Consider the following 21805-nt stretch of genomic DNA (forward strand, 5'->3'; position numbering starts at 1 on the left):
CTGTTGTATTTGTGTATTCAAATAAACAGTTGTTTATTTCATTAGTGCGTATTGGCATCTTTGAGCAAAATACCCCCCAAATTTTTGCTGCGCCGCTGCGCGCCGCACCTCCTATTCCCATGGCCAGCAGCAACCTTTACTAAGACATTTCCTGGGGGGTACAGAGATCCCTTGTGATCCGTGATAATGTAGGTTACAAATGTAGACAGTGATAAAGCATATTACTGAAAAACAAAGCTAGAGATTTGGAGTTGATGTACGTTATTTTGCCATTATTGTACTGGTCCGGCCCACTTGAGATCAGAGAGGCTGTATGTGGCCCTCGAACCAAAATGAGTTTGACACCCCTGCTCTAAATCTTGAAATACTCACATAAAAAGTCTGAAAATTATATTTTACACAACTAACTAGCAAATTGTTATTGGCCAATAATGTTATTAAAGTGTAGCATGCTTATAAATAAATGTTTGAGTTACCCTGAATTTAAATTAATTGCAAAATATGCTTAAATTAACCAACAACATATATCAGATATTTACAGTGTACCTGTCCTAAATCATAACATAACGTTCATCACCAGTCCCAACTCACAACTGTGTCTGCTACATAGGGGTCTAGCAGCCTATTGCTGGTTGATCGGCCCGTTGCGTGGTGACGCATGTTTCACTTCCTTTTGCTGTTATTCCTGGACCTCTGCGTTTGTGTGCTGAACAATCAACATCATGATGCTGTGCTGATAAGAGGAAATGCCAGGCCATTGGATAGTGAGACGAAATTGTGTTTTTCACCTGCTACAGAGGCAGAACCGCTCTGTACTATTGAGTGAGTGTAATCAATATGGAGTTACCTAGTCACTCTTTTGTTGGGACTCGAATGTCAGTCTGACAGAAAAAAGCTACCATCACCTATGGCCAATCTGGAGAGAAATAACAAAATCCTGCTCAATTTGGCGCGGAAGCCAGGTAACAACATGTGTGCTGACTGTGAAGCTCCCGGTGAGTACACTGACAAAGAGTCATACACCTTGTTATATTCATTTTGATATGATATCAACATTGTTAGATTGATTTCCAACAATGCATGTGTCTTAAAATAACCAGATCTAATTTCTGTGTGAATTCAAATGTTTTCTTTACTCAAGATTAAATAATGGTTAACAACAAAAACATCAGGCCATGTGATGTTGTTTGTGAAAAGAACTACCAAATAAATTATATGATAGCTAAGTCACGTTTTATAGCAAACTTCCACAACGGGAAGTGGTGGCTGCTGTGTATTCTGTGGTATGACCTCATTGTTCCTCATATAACTCTGTTGCCATCACTGACAAGAATAGTTAATTGTGTGTGTGTGTGTGTGTGTGTGTGTGTGTGTGTGTGTGTGTGTGTGTGTGTGTGTGTGTGTGTGTGTGTGTGTGTGTGTGTGTGTGTGTGTGTGTGTGTGTGTGTGTGTGTGTGTGTGTGGTTGTGGTTGTGTGTGTGGTTGTCTGTGTTTGAGAGACACAGATATATAGATACACTTATTTCATTAACCCACAGAATTGTAGTGCACACTAGTCTACAAAAGAAAAGTTGTTGTCACTTTAATTGTATTGTATTGTGGTATGTACTTGCTGCTTAAACAACTAGAGTCTCTCCTGTAGTTACTTCTCACATTATTAACATTGTAATATATATTTTTTTGCTCACAGATCCTGACTGGGCGTCCTACACTCTAGGCGTCTTTGTGTGCCTGAACTGCTCAGGGTTGCATCGTAACTTACCCTCTGTCAGCAAAATGAAATCCATACGTCTGGATCACTGGGAAGATTCACTAGTAGAGGTAAAGGTCGGACGTTTTTTTTTTGCATTTTATTTGGTTAGATAATAACGTGTATTTTATCATCGATTCAATTTGCATTTATATTGCAAAGGCCCGGCAATACTTGTTTTAACTTTATAAAAATCCCACATCCTTCGCTTTCAGTTCATGCAGGAAAGAGGGAATTCTGCAGCCAAAGACATTTATGAGAAGTGCGTCCCTACCTTCTTTTACCGGCCGCGACAAAAAGACTGCGTGTGAGTCACGACATATGCCATTCATTCACCTCATTGGCGTTGTGGAAGTGAAAAGTGAATATCGTAGTCTGTGTGGTGAATGGGAGTGGAGAGGTACAGAAAGAGGAACAAGCACTTGGAGAGAGCTGGATATAGTGGCATAGCTGCCACCACAGATGGCATGAATTAGATTCATTCATCTGGTGACAGGTATTTTGTCAATAAGGAAATAGTAATGGGTGCTTTGCTTGGCTTTCAGTGTTCTTAAGGATCAGTGGATCCGTGCAAAGTATGAAAGAAGAGAATTCACCGGGGAAAACAACTACTGTCAGCAGGTTTATAACTCAGGTAATCGATTCAGTGATTATACTCTCAAGAACATACTCATCCCATCAACAGAACATTCAGAATTCCTCTGTATTTGTTGTGTAATACTCAGATCATTAGATATGGTTTGGTTCCTTTTCCCGTCTTTCATTTCATTTCATGTGTCAAACCCAGAGTTTGAGTCTACACTGTGGAAGAAGGGCAGAGACAACAAGCAGTTTCTTAAGAGGATCTTCCTGCTGTCCCGTAAAGACTTCACCCTCAGATACTTCATTAAGGAGGAAGTGAGTAGCTCTTTTTAGCCATATCATCACTTAATAACTTCTGTCTTTATCAGCACATGTACTGCCTTCAAATACCTCTTTTCTGTTCTTTTTGAAATATTTACTTCAACTCTCTCATTGAACACCAAGTCCAAGGTTCCCAAAGCTGTCATCTCCATGATGGACCTCAATGCAGTTTTCCAACCAGAGAAGATCGGCCACGCCCACGGTCTGCAGATCTCCTACCTGCACGACGAACGCATGAGGAATCTGTTTGTTTATCATGAGAATGGGCAGGTGAGCTAAAATTGTATTTCCACTTCTTTTAAGCTATTTTCTTTGTTTTTATTACCTTTTTATTGGACAGTTGAAAGCTCAGAGATTACAGAGTGGAAATGGGGATGACATGCAGTAAAGGTCCACAGGTCACATTCGAACCCGCGACCACTGCAATAAGGACTGAGCCAATGTGGTGCGTGCTCTACCCACTACGCCACCGGAGCACCTCTTTATTTCCACTTGTAACGGATAAAGTGTCTTGACTTGGCAAATGTAGCAGGTGCACAACATCAGTACGTGTATAGACTGTCCAGACAGTGAAGTTGCATGAATGCAGTTTATGTATTAGCTTTCCTGACATGCTCTCCTACTGTATATGTGACGCCTTACAGGAAATTGTATCCTTGTTCAATGCTATCCGGGCCACACGCTTGGCATACCTCCAGAAGAAAAATCCCACTCTCCGGGATATTGACGTGAGAAAAATGTTTTAAAACATTTAGCTTGGATAGATAAATAAAGTTAAAGTGTTAGGCTGTAGAGTGTGTTTAATTAACATTGTTACCTGTGTTTTTTTTGTTTGTTTTTGTTTTGCACAGTTAATACCTCAGATAACAAGAAACTGCCTGAAGGAGGGGTACATGGAGAAAACTGGCCCAACGGTCCGTCAAATATCTGAATTGATCTGATTTATTTACATTTTCTTTTATTATGTGACACATTTATTTGAACCAATGCTTTCATTGTCTTTTTTTCTCTCTGTGTCTTTGTCCCTTTGTTTTGTGTATGTGTGTGTGTGTGTGCTTATGTGTTTTTTTTAGCAACGGGAGCCATTCAAGAAGAGGTGGTTCACACTGTGCTCAATGAACAGGAAGCTTCTATATTTTAAAACGCCACTGGTAATTAACAGATAATAGCGTCTACCTTGTGTGTATTTATACCAAAACAGATTTTTTAAATTATTAAGGATTTTTACTTAAATAAAGCAATACTGTCATGCTCTTCTTTAACAGCATCTCTGTGCTGTTTGTTTTCACTGTCAGGATGCCATGGAGCTGGGTGCCGCCTTCATTGGCTCAGAGAGTCACGGCTACTCTGTTTCAGAGATCTGCGGCCGGAGCTCGAGGGGAGGCCGGTGGCATTGTAGCATTGTGCTGGAGACACCAGAAAGGCAGTTTGTTTTTATGTGTGAGCAGGAGCAGGAGCAAAGGGAGTGGCTGGATGCCTTCAGAGAGGTCATCTCTCAAACCATGACCCCAGAGGACTACGCTAGTAAGATACTGCATCAGATATACTGCCACACTGCATTTATGAATACCCATACTTAACTCATTCTTTCTTTCTTTCTTTGATACAGATGAAGCCAACTTGAGAAGGGGGAAGTAACTAGAACAATTCTTCACAATTTCAGGATTCAATAAGTATCATTTTGGGACATAGCAGACTGATGCCTTACTTCCTAAAGATACTCCAAAACCTATCGGTAGGGTTTAAAAAGAGTCAAACTATCTTCTTTTTTAATGGGAGGACTGCTGGACACTGCTGACGGATGATCAACTCTAACATTTTGCACGGACAACAGTGTTTGTGAACAGTTTCTGTCACAGCTGGAATGTTGCTGCTTTTTCCACACTTATGAACATCAGAAGCGGTATCTCTTGAATTTATTGGATTGTTATTGCATAAATATTGTATTTTTTTGTATAATTTGATATTATTGTAGGTATTATAGTGTATTTTGTGTTTATCTCAGTTTGCACACTTTTAAAAAGGTAAAGTTCATCTTTTACACACAATGTTTCATAATATCTGTCTGTATATTTAAGTTAAACTAAAAAGCTTTTAATCATTTTAATACATTGTTTGTTTCATCAATTGATTACTGCTTTATAATATGTGACCAATTTGAGAGGTGTGTGTATGTATATTCCTATTAATTAACACAGATGCAGTACAGTGTATTTGACGTTGAAGAAGATATACATTACAGAGGTGCCTCTGTCCGGATGCCTTCATTCATTGTCATAGTCAGGTTATTGAGATTGGCTGGAGTGGATTACCAACCAGGCCCCTAGACCCACAGAGCAAATCTGTAAATGAAACACCCAGCTGAAAAGAGAATGGCCATTCTGCTAACATGGTGCATTTCTCTAAATAAATGTGTGCTTAATACATCCACTTTGCGTTTTGACCAGAGAGCCAAAATGGGCTATTAATCCAGGCCTGGTGACAGAATAGGCTACTTATTCCTGAAAACAATAGTTTTTGGTGTCATAACCAAGGGTGCAAGTAAATATGAACAATTTTCTCAAGTACTGCACTTTTATTAATGTTGAGGAACTTCTAGGCTATATTAGGCCTACTTGAGCACATTACTTCAATGTTGTTTTGATAACCTTTATAGATTCAGATTAAAAAACCCAGAATCAAGAAATAAAGTATGGTGGGCCTAAACTCACACTTCCACAGCAGTTGCCAATATAAAGGAATGAAATATTAATACATGTACCTTTACCAGATCCATCCAATGATGGTATGATAATAAAAATTAATCTGAAATGGACAATTTTCCATAATGAGTAGTAGACTATTAGTAGGCCTACTTACTTTTGGTAGCCTACTTCAACTATTTTATGCTAATTATGTTGAAGGTGCTGTCGAGCTTGGAGCAAACCTAGGACGTCTCACTCTACGCCATTCTACCGTGACCAAAAATGCCATCGAGCTTGTGGCGGTCGGGAAACTTCGTACGTGTTTCTTTATCATAATATACGATCTCTGCTCGCCATCACCATGGCCATCACACAGTCAGCTGAATACGAGGGGCGTGGCGGTGAACAAGCCTGCTAGCGTCCGCTAATAGCCTACTGTTGTAGCTAGGCTTGTGTGTATAGATCGTGTAGATTAGCTGACGCTCTACCAGCAGCACTGTAAGCCTCAGTGGGACTGGCTGGTGCAATACAGTGTAAAAAAAAAACGTGTTATCCGGGATATTTAGCTAAACGGTACCGCCTGTTCTGAAACCAGCGCTAACCGGAGTTGGAAATCCGAACGTAGCCGTTAGCGAGCGAGCCAGGCCGAGGAGAGCTGGCTGACCGTACCCTCCATCCAGACAGGAGCATAAATGTTTCACGCATACCCCTATACCGAGTTTGTCAACGCCGGAGAGGATGCGCAAGGACGTGAGGATATTGTTGGTGGGAGAGCGTAAGTAAAGCTTTCAATGTCAGAGTGTGTTGGTGTCAGTGTACTAGTGACAGCCTGCAGCGTCAGCCTACACTAGTCTCGCAAAGCCAGACCAAACTACAGCAAGTAGTATGGTCTGGAAGCACTCCGTTTAGAGCCGTCTATTCGGGGGGAAACTGGGCTGGCCTGTTTTTATTTCTTTAAACCAATCACAATCATCTACGGCGGGGCTAACCCCGGGAAGCAGCCAATGGAGGCGTAGCGTTGTTTGCCGACGCCAGCGCTTAATAGACGCTGGCTGAAGTGGTCAAGCCAGACTAGCCTACACTGATGCTGCCAGAACCAGCGGGCAGCGGGGCATGTGAGGCTGACAGCCCACACCAGAGTCTCATGATGACTGAGGTTCTTCTTCCTTCTACTACATCTAAAACCTCAGTTATTCCACTGTATGCTGCACATATAGAAACAAACGGGTTACCCACTTTAACCTTCAACCCATAGAAAGACAGATGAGATGTTGCAAGCTGAGTGTCCCATGTTTGTAGTTTGTTGAAGCTTTCTATCTTACATAGAAAGTAATTTTCTAAAACAGAGCATAGGATACAATCTGTAATGCATAGATACCATCCCACCCCACCCATTCACGAAAAATTGCCCTGTGGTGTTTCGCTGACCATAATATGTCATCTATGTCCCGGTCACATGCCCTGCATGGCATCATAAGCTCATTGACACCCATGTCCATGTTGAGCTTAATAAGTAATGCTCCAATGCTAAACTATTCATTTGAATGTTATGAGTGTATCTATGCTAAGACCTACTGAACAATCTGTCTTATTATTCTTCCGTGCGCAGCCAAAGTTGGGAAGACGTCTCTCATCATGTCCCTGGTCAGCGAGGAGTTCCCACATGTGGTACGGTCAGATGCCAGGAAACCCTAATGAATTCCTGCCTTGTCTCGCCTACATTATCCAAGCCCTGTAATTAATTGTAAACATAGGCGTTTTAGTAATATAGCCAAGTTGTGTTCATCCTAGGTTCCCTACCGAGCTGAAGAAATCACCATACCTGCAGATGTCACACCAGAGAGAGTCCCCACACACATCGTGGACTATTCAGGTACACACATATTTCTGTTTCAGGTTTAACTGCAATTGAGAAAACCCGGCACTCTCTTCCGGTTTTAACCGTAGCACACTTGCATTTGTCATACAGAGGCAGAGCAGACAGATGAGCAGCTGTTTCAGGAGATCTCCAAGGTGACTCAGTCAGCACATTATGCTTTTCTGTTTTTAACTCAAGAGCGAGAAGCGCTGAGTCCAGGTAAAAGCCTAATGGAGAGTCTGTGTTGGTTTCTCTCTTAACAGGCAAATGTGATTTGCATTGTCTACTCTGTCAGCAACAAAAAGTCCATAGAGAAGGTGAGTTACCTCTGCTGCTGGGTGCTGGCATTCCCATACGATGTTTGTATAGCAGTTATAAACGGTCTGACTTTTTGTGACCGTGTGACTCACACAAACTAGGAGTGTCTTTTTTACATTTTTATCTACCTTTTTGTTTTTCCCACAGGTGACCAGCCACTGGATCCCCCTCATTATCGAGAACACAGACAAGGACAGCAGGTGAGGACCTGTGTGTAGCGGTGACCCATTGTCACAGGCTGAAAAAATGTTGCACAAATGCTTGTAATGTATATTCACTGTTGTAAAATGTGTGTCCAGGGTTCCTCTGATCCTGGTGGGGAACAAGTCGGACCTGGTGGAACACAGCAGCATGGAGACCATACTGCCCATCATGAACCAGCACAGTGAGATAGAGACTTGTGTTGAGGTGAGAGAGAGAGGCAGGCCACTGTTCTGGATAGTAGGACAGTAGAGGCAATGCTGTTTCAGTGAAACAAAATGCAATCATATAATCTTAAGATTTTGATTAGCCTTACAAATACTTCCATATTCAAGTAACCCAGTAGCAATGTATTGTATTATTCAGACACAGTACACACTGTCAAAAAGGACACAAACAAACTTGGAAATCAATATCTTCTTCTATCTGCTACTCATTAAACAGAACATAAAGAGAGGAAGAAATGTGATAGCACTTTAACAATACCTGTTGGTTTACAGGGAAACTCAAAAGGCAAGAAGAGGAAGAGAATCATTTTTAGGCATCCAAAAAAAATGTTTTGTTCACAAGCTGGGCCTGGGTTTAATCAAATTAATTTTTAGGATTAGAATGAAATGGTTTTCATTTGATGACAATATAATATGTACAGAAACCAAAGTACATTTTCACAGCTAAAAGTTGAGACTTTTACAACTTTTGCTTTCACGTGTTTATGATCCTCTCAATCAACAGAGCTGAACATGTGATTTTCCCGTACAGCATGAACATATTTTGAACTTCTGTGAACTGCGTTTGTATACATTAACCTGTTGTACACCTTGAGTGTCATTCTTAAACTCGTAGTAATATCTCCCTAACAACAAGACAGCACCCGTGTTTATGCCAACCGGTTAATTAGACCAGGGGCCTATTGCATGAAACTAGGATAAGGGATTAACCTAGGATATTTCGGTTATCCTGGTTTGCGTTAGCCATGATCCGGTTGCATAAAAGCGGAGGGACATAAGTTACCATGGAGATTTATCCATTACGTTTAGCCTGGTCCTGACCAGGCTAAACGTAATGGATAAACTTATTCTGTTGCCTGATTGGCTCAGTCAGCTGTCACTCCGATCTGAAATCAAGGTGTTTAACAGTTATTCCATGATCTTCCGTGTATTGCTTTATTTTCATTAGCCTGTTTTAAGGTACCACATAAAAGACTGCATTGTCATTTAGTTAAATAGTTCTTATTTTTTATTTATTTAACCTGAACCATTTATAATTAATTTAGCCTAATTATAATTAGATTAAGATGCAATGATATAAATTATAATAATTTATGTGATAGTCTGTTCATATTGCAGGCTATATTTATACAATTGAGATGACGTTGCAAGTGTGGGTCAAATAAATTCACTTTGTACTTATAACTATATCGAGGTGCATCTGAAACAAAATTCAATATCAATGAAAAATTCCTTTTTTCTGTAATTGAATTCAAAAAGTGAAACTTATATATATTCTAGAAATTCATTACACATGAAGTGAAATTAATCTAGAATGAACATACTTTTCAGAAGGTCGACATTTCTGTATTATAAATCCTTTTTCTGATTGGTTGTATGTAACATTCTAATATTTTGAGATACTGGATTTTTTATTCCATGATCAATCAATCATCCAAAAAAAAAGGCCTGACATATTTCACTTTGTGTAATGAATCTATGAAAGTTTCACTTTTTGAATGGACTTTCATTTTTTTAGATGCACCTGCAGACTGCTCACTGTCAACTATTTTATCATAAAACAATGCAGGGACATCAAGAACAGTTGGCAGAGAATACATGTTCTGTATGAAATGAACTGCCCCCTGACTTACGGTTTAAACTAGCAAGGCATGGTGGGAAAATGGGCCGTCTTTTCCATTTTTCCATCAGTAAATCTGTGTTCGATCTTTGGGTCTACTTCTGAAAGCTGTGGGCTGGCACTTAACATAATTACTTACACCTGGCTTGACAAAGCAGCCCCTTTACATCCTGGATTGGCGTTTATGCAATTGACTAATCCAAAGTGCCCAGGCTAGACTTAGGTTGCGTTCCGAATCGCATACTTTCTATAGTATGTAGAAAAAAGATTTAGGATGTCCCGATTCTTGTGGCCAGATTTAGGATGGTTAGAATACCCGGATGGTCTACTTCATGCGGCCAAGATTGTTAGTGTTGAAAAGTGCATCCTATTTGGGCGATTCTGACCCACAATCCAGTGCGCACGTGAAGTGACGTAACATCGACGAAGCCTATAGGTCCATGTTATGAAAACAAACGGGGATGCGACGGATATAAAAGCAAGAGGCAAGATCAAGGCGCAATGTTATGATGAAATAAGAGAGAAAAGTATGTCCCAATAGTATGTCTACTGCATCCTAACTAGATTCTTTTTATCGTCGGATGTAGTATGTAGAATAGAAAAAAGAAAGAGTATGCGATTCGGAACGCAACCTTTGTCAAGGCTGGCTTTATCAATCATCCTGGATGTCTTTATTCCACTTTTATGCAATAGGCCCCAGGTGTGTCGCTCAGACAAATCCTGTGTGTTAATACCCTTTCTGGCTCTGACTTACACACAGTATTTATTTACAGAATTTATTTATTTACTCACACAATTAGACAGGCGAGCCGGGATGCTCTGACTTTGCCAGGACACAGTTAGCGTCCCAGTGTCACTGCTGGTACTTGTACCAGTCAAGCATCGTTGCGTCGTATTTTCACTGGGTTACAAATGCGTTTAAGGCCTATATCATCATCTGTATAAACAGACTCCTTTTTCCTTTTTTCCCATTCAAAGTGTTCAGCAAAGAACCTGAAAAACATCTCTGAGCTGTTCTACTACGCCCAGAAGGCAGTTCTGCACCCCACAGGTCCTCTCTATTGTCCAGAGAAAAAAGATGTAAGAACAGAAATGTACAGAGTGGATTCTTCACCATTATTTTTTTTTAATGGTGAACCAGTGCTACTTGTTTTGCATCAAGGCCTGAATTTGAGTTGTGTAATCATAAATGCTTGAACGTTTTAGTTCACTATTCTGCCCAAATCACTGAATATGTCAGTTTTGGGTTTAAAACGGGTAAGTAGCTTTTGATTTGCCTTTTTTGATTCCCAGATGAAGCCACTTTGTGCGAAAGCCCTGACTCGAATCTTCAAAGTGTCCGATCTAGACAACGACGGCATTCTCAACGATCATGAGCTCAACTTTTTTCAGGTAAGTCAACTGGGGGCCTGTACAAAAAAAAGTATAAACATTTGTACATCTGGATTTTATTTTTATTTTTTCTGTAACAATGAGGTTTACTTGTGCACTGCCCACCCACAGAGGACGTGTTTCAACACCCCACTAGAGCCTCTGGCGTTGGAGGATGTTAAAAATGTGGTGAGGAAGAACTTGAGTGATGGAGTGTGTGACAACGGACTCACTCTCAAAGGTATAGGGAACTGACGGAGAGGCCACACACATCTCTTGTTACATTTTGACTTGTGTTGTTGTTTGGTATTTTATTGTGACATTCCTCTCCAGGCTTCCTGTTCCTCCACACTCTGTTTATCCAGCGAGGTCGCCATGAAACCACTTGGACAGTGCTGAGGAGGTTTGGATACGATGACGACCTGGAGTTAAATCAGGACTACCTTTTCCCTCCGTGAGTCTCAAGTTATTCCTTTTTGCAGTCCGTTCCGCAAATTAACCCCAAGGTTTTTTTGTGATTTAAAGCAAATTACCATCACTGTATTTCGTAATCTGCATTCTCACTGTCTCACTGACTGTAAACTATTTGCTTATTTCTCTCTCTAGTTTGAAAATTCCTCCAGACTGCACCACAGAGCTCAACCACAATGCCTACCTCTTCCTCCAAAGCGTCTTTGACAAACATGACAAGGTTCGATCCTGCACGTCCCCTTTCTGTATTAACGGTGACCCCAGCCCTGGAAGAGACACTTACAAGAAGCGGCTCACTGCATTACACAAAGCCGATATATGATGACCACCTGCAGAGGCGTGATTTAACGTGGTGCAGCTGAGCAGGGATTGAGGGGAGAATTAGCCGCAAGGTTCAAAGGGAAAGTCAAGAAATAGCTAAATAGGCAGCTTAGTGCCAAGATGATCTGCTTTCTATCCCATCTGTGAATGTGTGCTTCAGTGAGCCATGTTTGTTTTCTGAGGTTGAAAATCACAGGCAAAAAAATAAATGAATTCTTGTGCTAAAATCACCAGAGCAAGGCATGGTTATTAAAGTTTACCATCATCTTTTGAAGCCGTTCCAAAGTATAACTGAATTGTAACCAAACTTTTTGTCTATCAGGACCGTGACTGTGCCTTGTCACCAGAGGAGCAGACAGACCTGTTTGATGTGTTTCCCTACATGCCCTGGGGTCCAGATGTCAGTAACACAGTTTGCACCAATGACCAAGGGTGGATCACCTACCAGGGATATCTCTCCCAGTGGACGTAAGTGGCTATTTATCAAGTTAAATAATGATAGTTATTAATACATTTAAAATGAATTAAAGACACTGTGTCAAATTTGAACATTTCAGACTTTGGTGCCCTCTGGCGCGTAGTATCAGAAAAACTGCTGATTTTGAAATCGTGACCCTCAGCTAAATATTGTCACCAATTGTCTAATTTCTTAACAATACTAAACAAAAAATATGCCACCTTTGGAGCTTTACGTTTAAATACATACAGTATGTAGTTAGCATCATAGCATTACACCTGCATGTGATGGGCATATATTTAATCTATTTTTAATGTCGCACAACAAGTAGGTTTTGAATGATTGGTTAGATTCTGAATCTTGTTTATTCACTGTACCCTGTACACTATATAGACATTTTCTGACATTAATTTATTTCTCAGGCTGTAAATGTATTCATTCTATTTAAGCAAAGTTCTTGTTTGGCGCCTTTGTGTTAAAACAATTTTAACATTGAAGCATTTGGCTTATTGGTGGGAAAAAAATTATATTCTGCAGTGTGAGTTGTCTGAAAAACGTATTGTTTTCTTAATAGTATCGAAAGTAATTACAGCAGTTTGAAAGATGCTACAATTAATGGCTATCAACAAAAGGTATTAGTTTTATTCATTTATATTTAATGAATAACCCATTTAGCCTGTTTTGCGTTCAACTTTCTTCTGTTCAGGTTAACAACGTACCTGGATGTCCAACGATGCCTGGAGTATTTGGGTTACCTTGGTTACTCATTAGTTGCTGAGCAGGACTCCCAAGCAGCAGGAATTACAGGTGAAAAACACAATCGCACCTTTTTCCATATTCATATTGTAATCAAGATTAGCTGTATTTTTATAGAAGAAAACACAATTGGGGACATTTTGACTTCCTAACTTGGCATATTGAAGTGTCCATAATATACATATCAGTCATGACTTTATGAACAGTGTCATATTAGCTCATTGTCTTGTTGGGTGAATTGCTTTATGTTATAGGATTTAGAATGTTTACTTAATCGTGCTTTAGGTGAGATCAGTGATTCAACACTGTCAAAACCAATTTGACGCAATCTGATGCCCATGATGTCCCTCCCCCAACCCCCCCCCCCCCCCCACACACACACACACACACATATACCATGTCCTCCTTTGCAGTTACCAGAGATAAGAAGATTGACCTGCAGAAGAAGCAGACCAAGCGCAGTGTCTTCCGCTGTAATGTCTTTGGGGACATAGGGAGCGGCAAAAGTGGCTTCCTCCAAGCCTTCCTAGGAAATAACCTCATGGTAGGCGGAACACATCACTGTTAATGGTGCATTTGCGATGCATTTTCTGCCTTCACAAATATGTCCCAGACATTCCATCTCACAGACATGCACAACAGCAAATATAACATGTATTCATTTCCAGGTCAGATATCACATAGTCCCAGATAATAGTTGCATACCATTAAAACACACTTCTTATATTGCGGAATTTCCGGCATCAATACATTTTTACCATGGCTGGTGCAATCTCAGTTTACAGTCGGTATCATGTCATGACCAAATTTAACATGTTTCTTTTCCTCTCTTCTCTCAGCGCCAAAAAATGATCAGAGAGGAACACAGATCCTTCTACGCCATCAGCACAACCTATGTTTACGGCCAGGAGAAATACCTTCTTGTAAGTATGCCCCTCAAAAAATTAGAATATCAATAAAAAGTAAGTGTTTTACTGTAATTGTAAACAAAGTGAAACTTTCATATATTTTATGTTCATAACACATAAAGTGAAATTAGTCTAGAATAAACATCGTTTTCAAAAGGTTGACATTTCTTCATTATAAATTCTTTTTTTATTACGTTTATATTTTGAGATCCTGGATTTTTCCATGAGCTGAAATGTTTCACTTTTTGTAATGAATCTAGAATATATGAAAGTTTCACTTTTTAAATGGTCTTTTCCATGATATTAAATTTTTTTGGAGATGCACCTGTAAATACAGCTTTTCCGGTGCTTAGTATCTTGTTTCAAAACATTCGCTGATACTGTATTTATAATATTCTGTAATATGTAATAAGAAACAATCCTTTATATGTACCATTATGCATTGTGTGTGATATCATCAACTGTGAAGCATCGTGGCAAGCCCAGCCTGAGGTTAGCTGTGCTTACCTGGCTGTCCTATTTAAGCTCCTTACCGTGTTGTTCACCTAATGCTATTGTCAAACCAGACAAAAGCTTCAGCATCGCACCACTCACTCAAACACACTAGGCTTTGCGTATGCTGTCACAAAACATAACTGAAACACGGCTGTTTTTGTGTGACTATTAAGGGGTTAGGCAGAAACATTGATTGCCTTTTATCTTTGCTTTTCTGAGCGGCTACTTTTAAGATGCAACTAAACCAAAATAGTTTAAATAGTATTGTATTGCGTGTCATATTAACCAACCATAGTCTCAATGTACTATAACATCTTATCCTCTCTTCACCTCAGCTTAATGAGGTGTTCCCCGACATTGACTACCTGTCTGAATCCGATCTGGCCTGTGACATTGTCTGCCTGGTCTACGATGTCAGCAACCCTTACTCCTTTGAATACTGCGCCAAAGTCTTCAAGGTAAAACTGTTTGTCTGTGTGCCCCCTCATATCACAACTCAAATATCTAGCTGGGATCCATCCTCACCCTTTCTTTCCCTCCTCAGCAATACTTTGTGGACAGCAAGACTCCATGTATGATGATAGCAGCCAAGTCAGACCTGCAGGAGGTCAAACAGATCTACGGTTGCAGTCCTCTGGATTTCTGTAGGAAGCACAAGATGCCGCCTCCCCAGTCCTTCACCTGTAACACTGCAGCAGCACCAAGCAGAGACATCTACACCAAACTGACCACTATGGCCGTGTACCCGTAAGTAGAGGGATCTAGTTTCATTCAACTTGAAATAGTCTTATTTGTTCATAAGCTGCCCCAAATGGTAGCAGAGTTAAGAAATGTAAAGACATTAAGAAAAAAATGCTTTAATGTAAGAAATGTGTATTTGGAGCTGAAATGAATGCCAATCCAGCTCTGGTTGCCGTGTTTTAAACAAGGACATTATATTTTTGTGAATGAAACCAAACTGCAACTTACCATAGCCTGCTCTTCTAGCTTTTAAGCTAGGTGTACCTAATACACTGGCAACTTCAGTGCCACATGCCTTTATTTTCCTCACTTTTTTTGTTGGTTTTCCTACCAGCTAATGAATAAAGATGATGCCAATTGTCACCCAACAGAAGAAGCTTTTGATGTTTGCTCCCAATAGAGTCAAAAATGGAAATTCAGTTTTACAACTCTAAGTATTTTTTCTTTTTAAAAAGAATAAAAAAAAATTGTTTTTATGAATGCCTTTGTAGCTTTTGCTACTGGGAGATATATAATTTTAGAACAATTTATAGCTTTGTTTCTATGTCCCCCTGAGTCTTTTGAAAAGTGCATCTGCCAGCTTGTCATGTAAAACCTCAGCTACAGATCAGCTGAACTACAATTTTTGTTGTTGTATGGCCTGAAGTGGTGGAGTACCTCAGTAACTGAGTGCTGGTTTGCTGCTGATAAATTGACACAGATGCCAATCATGACCAAAATGGCAGAAATGATTCTTGCCTGGAAAATGGGATGCCTTTCCCCATCTTTGCGTTCCACCTTGTCTTTTAGTTTGAAGTTTAAATGCAAAACTATACCTCCTACCTACGTCTGTCATTTCTGCTACCTCTCTCCCCGCCTCAAGATAAAACCTGCGCCCTGTGGGAATGTTCCTACTAGTGTCAGTATCAGACAAGATGCACTTCACTGCCCTGTGGACATGTTGCTTTCTCTCTGATCCACAATGTTTTTGACTTGTGGTTTTTCAGTAATGTTGATCTCTCCCAGAGGCTCACACTCCTGCAGTCTGTCAGCTTGCAGTGCGCTGTCAACACAAAGCGCCTCTCTGCACATTACACCGTTACATTATTACATACAAGCAGACCAGCCGTAATGCAACCCATTACCTAGTCAACTGCTTTTCAGAAACTAGTCTAAATCATTCACACATTATATCATCAAGTAGAGGAGAATATATTGTTAAATCATTCTGTGCTAGAATAGTTCATTATTTTCTTTATTCCCTTATGTATTTACTGTTTAAATGAACTGTGATATACTGATGTGGCAGTTCAATCATTTATGAGAGGATCCTCACAATAATGAGTTTTGAGTTCACATTAAAATAATATGCGAATGTACTCTCTTTCATGGATTCTCACTCTCAGGTGATGAGCCACAAACTATGTGTGTCATGGTGATGGCTTTGTCTCACTCAATCTAACCTCTCTTTGTCTTGTATGTAAACTGCGTGTTGGTGTCTGTTTTTTGCCCCGTATCTCTCCTCAGTCACGCCCGGCTGCGCTGCATGTGCACTTGTAACCGGTGCACCTTCTGCTTGTGTCAGAACTTCCTCAACTCTGAGCTGCTGCAGACGGTCAGGGCCAAAATCTACGCCGTTGTAATCAGAAGGTCCATATTTCAACCTTTTACAACCCCTGTCTTGACCTCAGATAACCTCTGCGTTTGTCGCCATCATCACCCCCAAGCCCATTCATTTCTCCCCACTTTCGCTTGCCAATTTAGTTTTGAAATTAGAATAGAACAGAAGATTTAATGCCAACATGCTGGAGTTGAATATGTTCCTCCTTTGGCGATAAAAAGCACATATTTCACATTATGATACCAGGTCAGGCTGTTTCAAATGTTAATATTTCATTAATTGATATGAGAGACTTCTCAGTCATTCTTGTTTTCTACCTTAGAATATCCTGCCACATTTTTCCTTTTCCAATGTTTCCAATGTTTCATGCCGTCAGTTCTTTCTCCTCTAGAAAAAAACATTCTGATGTCTGATGTCCATTTCTTTGTTGTTGTCTTCTCTACTCACGTTGCTGTGCCTCAGCTGTCCCTTCTTAACAGAGATGTCGTAGCTTATTTCTGGTCTAGCCGTCTCAATTCATAACTATAATCCTGCATCTCCCTCATCTGTTTGACTGGCTTTTGTTTCAGTGTATTTTGCGGCTCCATCCCTGTTTTGCCATTGCTTCATCCATATTTTGATGTTAATTGTTTTTCACACTATCCTTCTTAGCAACATCTCTCACAAGTTACTAACTTTAGAGATTATTGTTTAAGAGAAGTAGCTATTGAATTGAGTTTTGTTTAGATGACACATTATATTCTGCACAAAGCCTTGGAACATGCTAAGAGGCTCCTTCTCTCTGTTTAACAGACACTTAAGCCAAGCAGACCTGAAGAGCTCAACCTTCTGGCTGAAAACCAGTGTCGGGGCCACAGTGTGTGCAGTGCTGGGCTTCGCCATGTACAGAGTACTGCTCAAACAGCGGTGATCCTCGGCCACATAATGGACTCACAACATAAGGCTTTCCTACTTGCATTTAGTTAATAGAACTGTATCATGAGTCAAACATTCTTAAGCATATTAATTCCATTGAACATTTCTCTTCTATGGATTTAAGAGAAAAACATGCTAATTAGCTTAATCCGTTTGTCTGTAAGTATTAGCAAGGTTATATATTTATATATATATATATATATATATACATATATATATATATATATATATATATATATTAGGGTACGCAGCTAAAGAGAGGTGGTGTGTAACACATGAGTGAGTTTTGACATAGTTATTTTTTTGGGTTGCTTGCTGATTGAAAAACAAAATTGAAAAAATGGCGTCGGTTGTAATTGGGATTGAGATATGTGAGGCAGCAATAGCACTGATGCCTTTGTTAGACTAATCAATGTGTAAATAGTGTATATTTTATAGTAGACTGCACATTTTGTCTGTCCAAAAGGAACATGTCTGATTCAAACTCAAAAACACTGAATGCAAAGGTGTTAGTTAAATAGCCTGGTCATGAACTCTTACAAATATTAGCACTGACTATTCACATTGACAGAAATTGTTTTGTCTATCAAGGTCAAACGCTTATGCAAAGTTTTCTATTAATGTTTGTGGATGTCAATGCGCTGAAGGGGTCTGATGCTCTCTCTCATGTCCTCCCATGTTGGTCTCTTTACTTGTCAGCTCATGCATGGTGTGTACGTGGTATGCGTGTGTTTGTGTACTATATCGAATAATCTACACTTTACAGCCTTTCGGTTAATTTTGTTTCTGCATGCATTAGAATTTCTGACTACATTCCAGTTCTTTTTTTTTAAGTTTCTTTTTTTAGAATTACCATCGCAACTTCTCCACGTTCACAAGTCATTGTGAAGTTTGGCGGTCATTTGGCTGTTGTTGTTATTTCCCAGTTGGCTCTCCTGAGGGGTATACTACGAAGCAAACTCAACAGAGCCTGGCTCTCTTTTCTCGATCTGGTTCAACATGACAAATACCCTCGCTCAGAGCTAACCGGTATCACGAAGGCAGTTATCAACCTCTCGTGGAACGAGGGTTTAGCCTGAAGTTGAAACCCATGAAAGGGGGCGTTTGACCCGTTATTTGACTCTGCTTCCGCACAAATTGGACTGATCTTGTGCCGCTAACTTCACACAAACGGACTGATTGCCAGCAGCGGAGTAAAAAGTGTGTCGCCAACTTCATTCAAGAGGAAGAGTTTGTCAGTCTGAATTATTACAGCAGAAAACAGAGCCGAAAAAAAACACTTACTGAAAATAAGGAGAGAGTGGAATGCTGCCAGCATGGAAATTATTTATTTATCTTGCCGATCGTTCTCGCAGTGCGTAACGTGGTATTATAAAACAATGAAGCGTTGAACTCGGATTTAAACACTATACCATTTAGCCTAATACATATATAGGCTACTTTGCTATATTCATAGCACTACGCATATAGTCCCACACACACTTAAGAATGTCATTTAAGTCTGACACTGTCCCCAAATGGAAAATCACTTTAGTTTTGGGCCACATCAATATGAATACAATTTTGATTTAGACTAGTAGCCTTTTATTTGAATCTTACAAATACCAATAGGCCTACATTAAAAAACCTGTAGTCTGGATTTTTCGGACAAATATGAATCTACTGTGATAAGCTTAACCTGCGAGTCTGCAGTGATGTCCGAACTGTGACAGCTGTCACCTGTCACGTCCCAACTGTAATCGCTACTGATGAAAAGAAAGAAGACCAGTGAAATAGTGTTGCAACCTGTGATTTTATAGAACGCTTCATTAAGAGCCAGTGTATGTAGATCGCCAGGTAAAATCATTTGAGGTGAGAGCATAGAGTGGCGCTGCATACAGTAGGCTATTATAGGCGAGGCTATTTTACATTTTCTGCATCAATAGCCTAACTGTATGCATGTGGTAAAAGGCCGCAGCGCAATGTTACAGCTCTGCTGTAAGCCAAATGTCACGGCTTCATTTTGTTCATTAACTTACTGATCAATAAGTTTAGATGCAACAGTTTCCTCAGTGAGAATGTAGCGCTCAGACAATATTGTCAGGTCCGCGGGATTTCCAAATGTGTAGGCTAGTTTCCTTAAAGAGATCCTATTATACTACTTTTCTGGTCTTAATTTCTTGTTAAAAACTGCTATAGAGCAACCTGACACGAATCACATCACAAAAAAAGATGTAGATTTTCGGGACACTCTTCCTCTTACCCTAGCGAGCACAGCAGTCTCTCTCTACACACTGCTTTGAGCTTCTCCGCCCCTCCCCCCCCCTGCTGCAAACCCCACTCCATTGTGATTGGTTACCTTCCTTCCAGCAGCGGGAGATTTTCAGGAAGGTGGGGGCATGCAGCCGGAGCTTGCCTGAGCAGCATTACCATACATGGAAACATGACAGAAACTACCCGAGCATGACAGAAACTACCCGGAAATTTTAACAAGTGAATCGCGACCGGCTGCCAAAGTGTTTAGTGCTCTGCATAGCCACCCCAGACGGTCAGCAGGGAATACGTCGAAATGCATGTACGTAATTATTTGATACTCTAGTATGGTTAAACATGACTATAAATCATTATAACAACGTTTATAGGTCATAAAAGTCGAAAAGTATCATAGGTCCTCTTTAAAGGGCAGCGCTCTAAGAGCCGAATTTAAGCTCAAACTCTGGAACAAAAACTGGTCTGGGCAGGTTAGCCGTGCAGCCTCTGTTACCACGGTGATCTAGCCAGGTAAAAAGAGAGCCACCTTTCGTGATACTGAAAACTCTGGCTTTAGACTCAACAGACCTCGCTCAGCACTTAATCTCGCTTCGTAGTATACCCCTCTGATTGCAGAAGATACAATAATGGTGCCCCAGATGTTAATTTACCATGTAATTGCAACAACTTGCCACAAGTCAGTTTGATGTTTTCTCTCATCCATGGTTTTCCAAAAGTTTACAATAAATAAATATGTCTATTAAATCTGGTGTGATGGGATTATTATCCTTTTCGTTTATTGAGAGATATTAACATTTTGCCATAACTTGTTTTCCAGTGAATAAATAGAATACATCAGCATTAACTACTGAGAGGCAGTGAAGGATATTGTTTTCCTTTTAATGAACTTCATGCAGAGAGTATTTATTCCTTATTGAAAAGGAAATATCAGCGTATACATCATGCCTTTGTATTTGATGTAGTCAACTGTCAATTTGTCCTAAAAAAATCAGATTAGAGAGAACAAAATTGTAATGATATGTGAAAAAGATTATCACCAGAGGGCAGCATTGCTTCAATTAGAGTTAGATGAAAGCTTCATAAAATAAAATCCAAAATAATGTATTAACTGTTTATCATCAGGCTGATCCCTCTATAATTTAACATTGCCTCCCCCCACCTTTTTAACAAGCATTTTAGGCTTGAGCTGCTTTGGTTGAACCAATATGTGTACTAGTAACTGAGGAAAATAAGAATGATCTGATGTTTTCAAAGTCTTGACCTTGAATTTTCATCTCTTCCAGACCGTATTTCATTCCAACTCACAAACCCACGGACTCTTTTAAAAGCAGTGTAAAACCTAGTGTGAAATGTAAGTGGTACACCACCCTAAACCACTGAAGGGACACTTAATGGTTTGGGATTATTTAATCCATATAGTTCTAAGAAACACTGTATTTGGACATCTGCAACCGAATGTTCTGATGCAGCTGCTTTGTAAGGACATTTAAATAAGCACTGGTACTCTTACTAATGAGTAGCCCTATCTGTAAAATAAAGTATTTTTTAGCTTTTCCTATATACTGTATACAGTATATGTTCACTAACTAGTCTAAAACAAGACACCTTCTTAGTGTTTCAGTTGAAATTGCAATCCACAGTGTTTAAAATGCACCAGGATGAAATCCATTCTGTTTTGAATGTGTGGTTTACAGTTGTGACAGCAGTGTGTTAGCATTTGAACAAATTGCTGGAAATCCACAGTGTTGTGCATGAAAAGCGAGCTAGAGTTTGGTCCACATGAACCGCTGCTGTGCATAGTGTGTTAGAGTTTTGCACATGTCGCTCCAGTTGTGCCCACTGTGGTTTAGCGATCGAATTTTTTTTTTAAATTTGAGAATTAATGGTTGAAATGTCTAGCTCATGCTCAGTGATGTAGCACAACTGCAAACTTGACCAAAACATTGCCAGTTCAGTTG

At 39.9% G+C, this 21805-nt stretch overlaps 2 protein-coding genes across 3 annotated transcripts; both read left to right on the top strand.

Annotated features, from left to right (window-relative positions):
• Positions 1 to 898: 898 nt before the first annotated feature.
• Positions 899 to 4291, top strand: LOC307252490 (arf-GAP with dual PH domain-containing protein 2-like; the record flags this gene model as incomplete). Its single annotated transcript, XM_080030165.1, has 11 exons — positions 899 to 995; positions 1691 to 1821; positions 1966 to 2057; positions 2296 to 2384; positions 2538 to 2647; positions 2777 to 2923; positions 3298 to 3381; positions 3505 to 3567; positions 3727 to 3804; positions 3949 to 4177; positions 4263 to 4291. The coding sequence occupies exons 1-11, from the start codon at positions 908 to 910 to the stop codon at positions 4289 to 4291; spliced, it is 1140 nt and encodes a 379-aa protein (XP_079886291.1). The 5' UTR covers positions 899 to 907.
• Positions 4292 to 5776: 1485 nt separating this feature from the next.
• Positions 5777 to 20542, top strand: rhot1b (ras homolog family member T1). Of its 2 annotated transcripts, XM_080029578.1 has the most exons (20): positions 5777 to 6112; positions 6947 to 7005; positions 7129 to 7210; positions 7307 to 7350; positions 7459 to 7512; positions 7661 to 7713; positions 7813 to 7921; positions 10541 to 10642; positions 10856 to 10954; positions 11066 to 11174; positions 11267 to 11387; positions 11540 to 11624; positions 12048 to 12193; positions 12889 to 12989; positions 13352 to 13482; positions 13778 to 13861; positions 14677 to 14799; positions 14886 to 15088; positions 16589 to 16711; positions 17475 to 20542. In XM_080029578.1, the coding sequence occupies exons 1-20, from the start codon at positions 6076 to 6078 to the stop codon at positions 17590 to 17592; spliced, it is 1983 nt and encodes a 660-aa protein (XP_079885704.1). In that variant the 5' UTR covers positions 5777 to 6075; the 3' UTR covers positions 17593 to 20542. The 2 variants fall into 2 exon arrangements, with proteins under 2 accessions (XP_079885704.1, XP_079885705.1); XM_080029579.1 differs by lacking the exon at positions 16589 to 16711.
• The last annotated feature ends 1263 nt before the right edge of the window (positions 20543 to 21805 follow it).

The sequence above is a fragment of the Ammodytes marinus genome (genome assembly GCF_949987685.1).
Source record: "Ammodytes marinus genome assembly, chromosome: 6".
Taxonomy (NCBI): domain Eukaryota; kingdom Metazoa; phylum Chordata; class Actinopteri; order Uranoscopiformes; family Ammodytidae; genus Ammodytes; species Ammodytes marinus.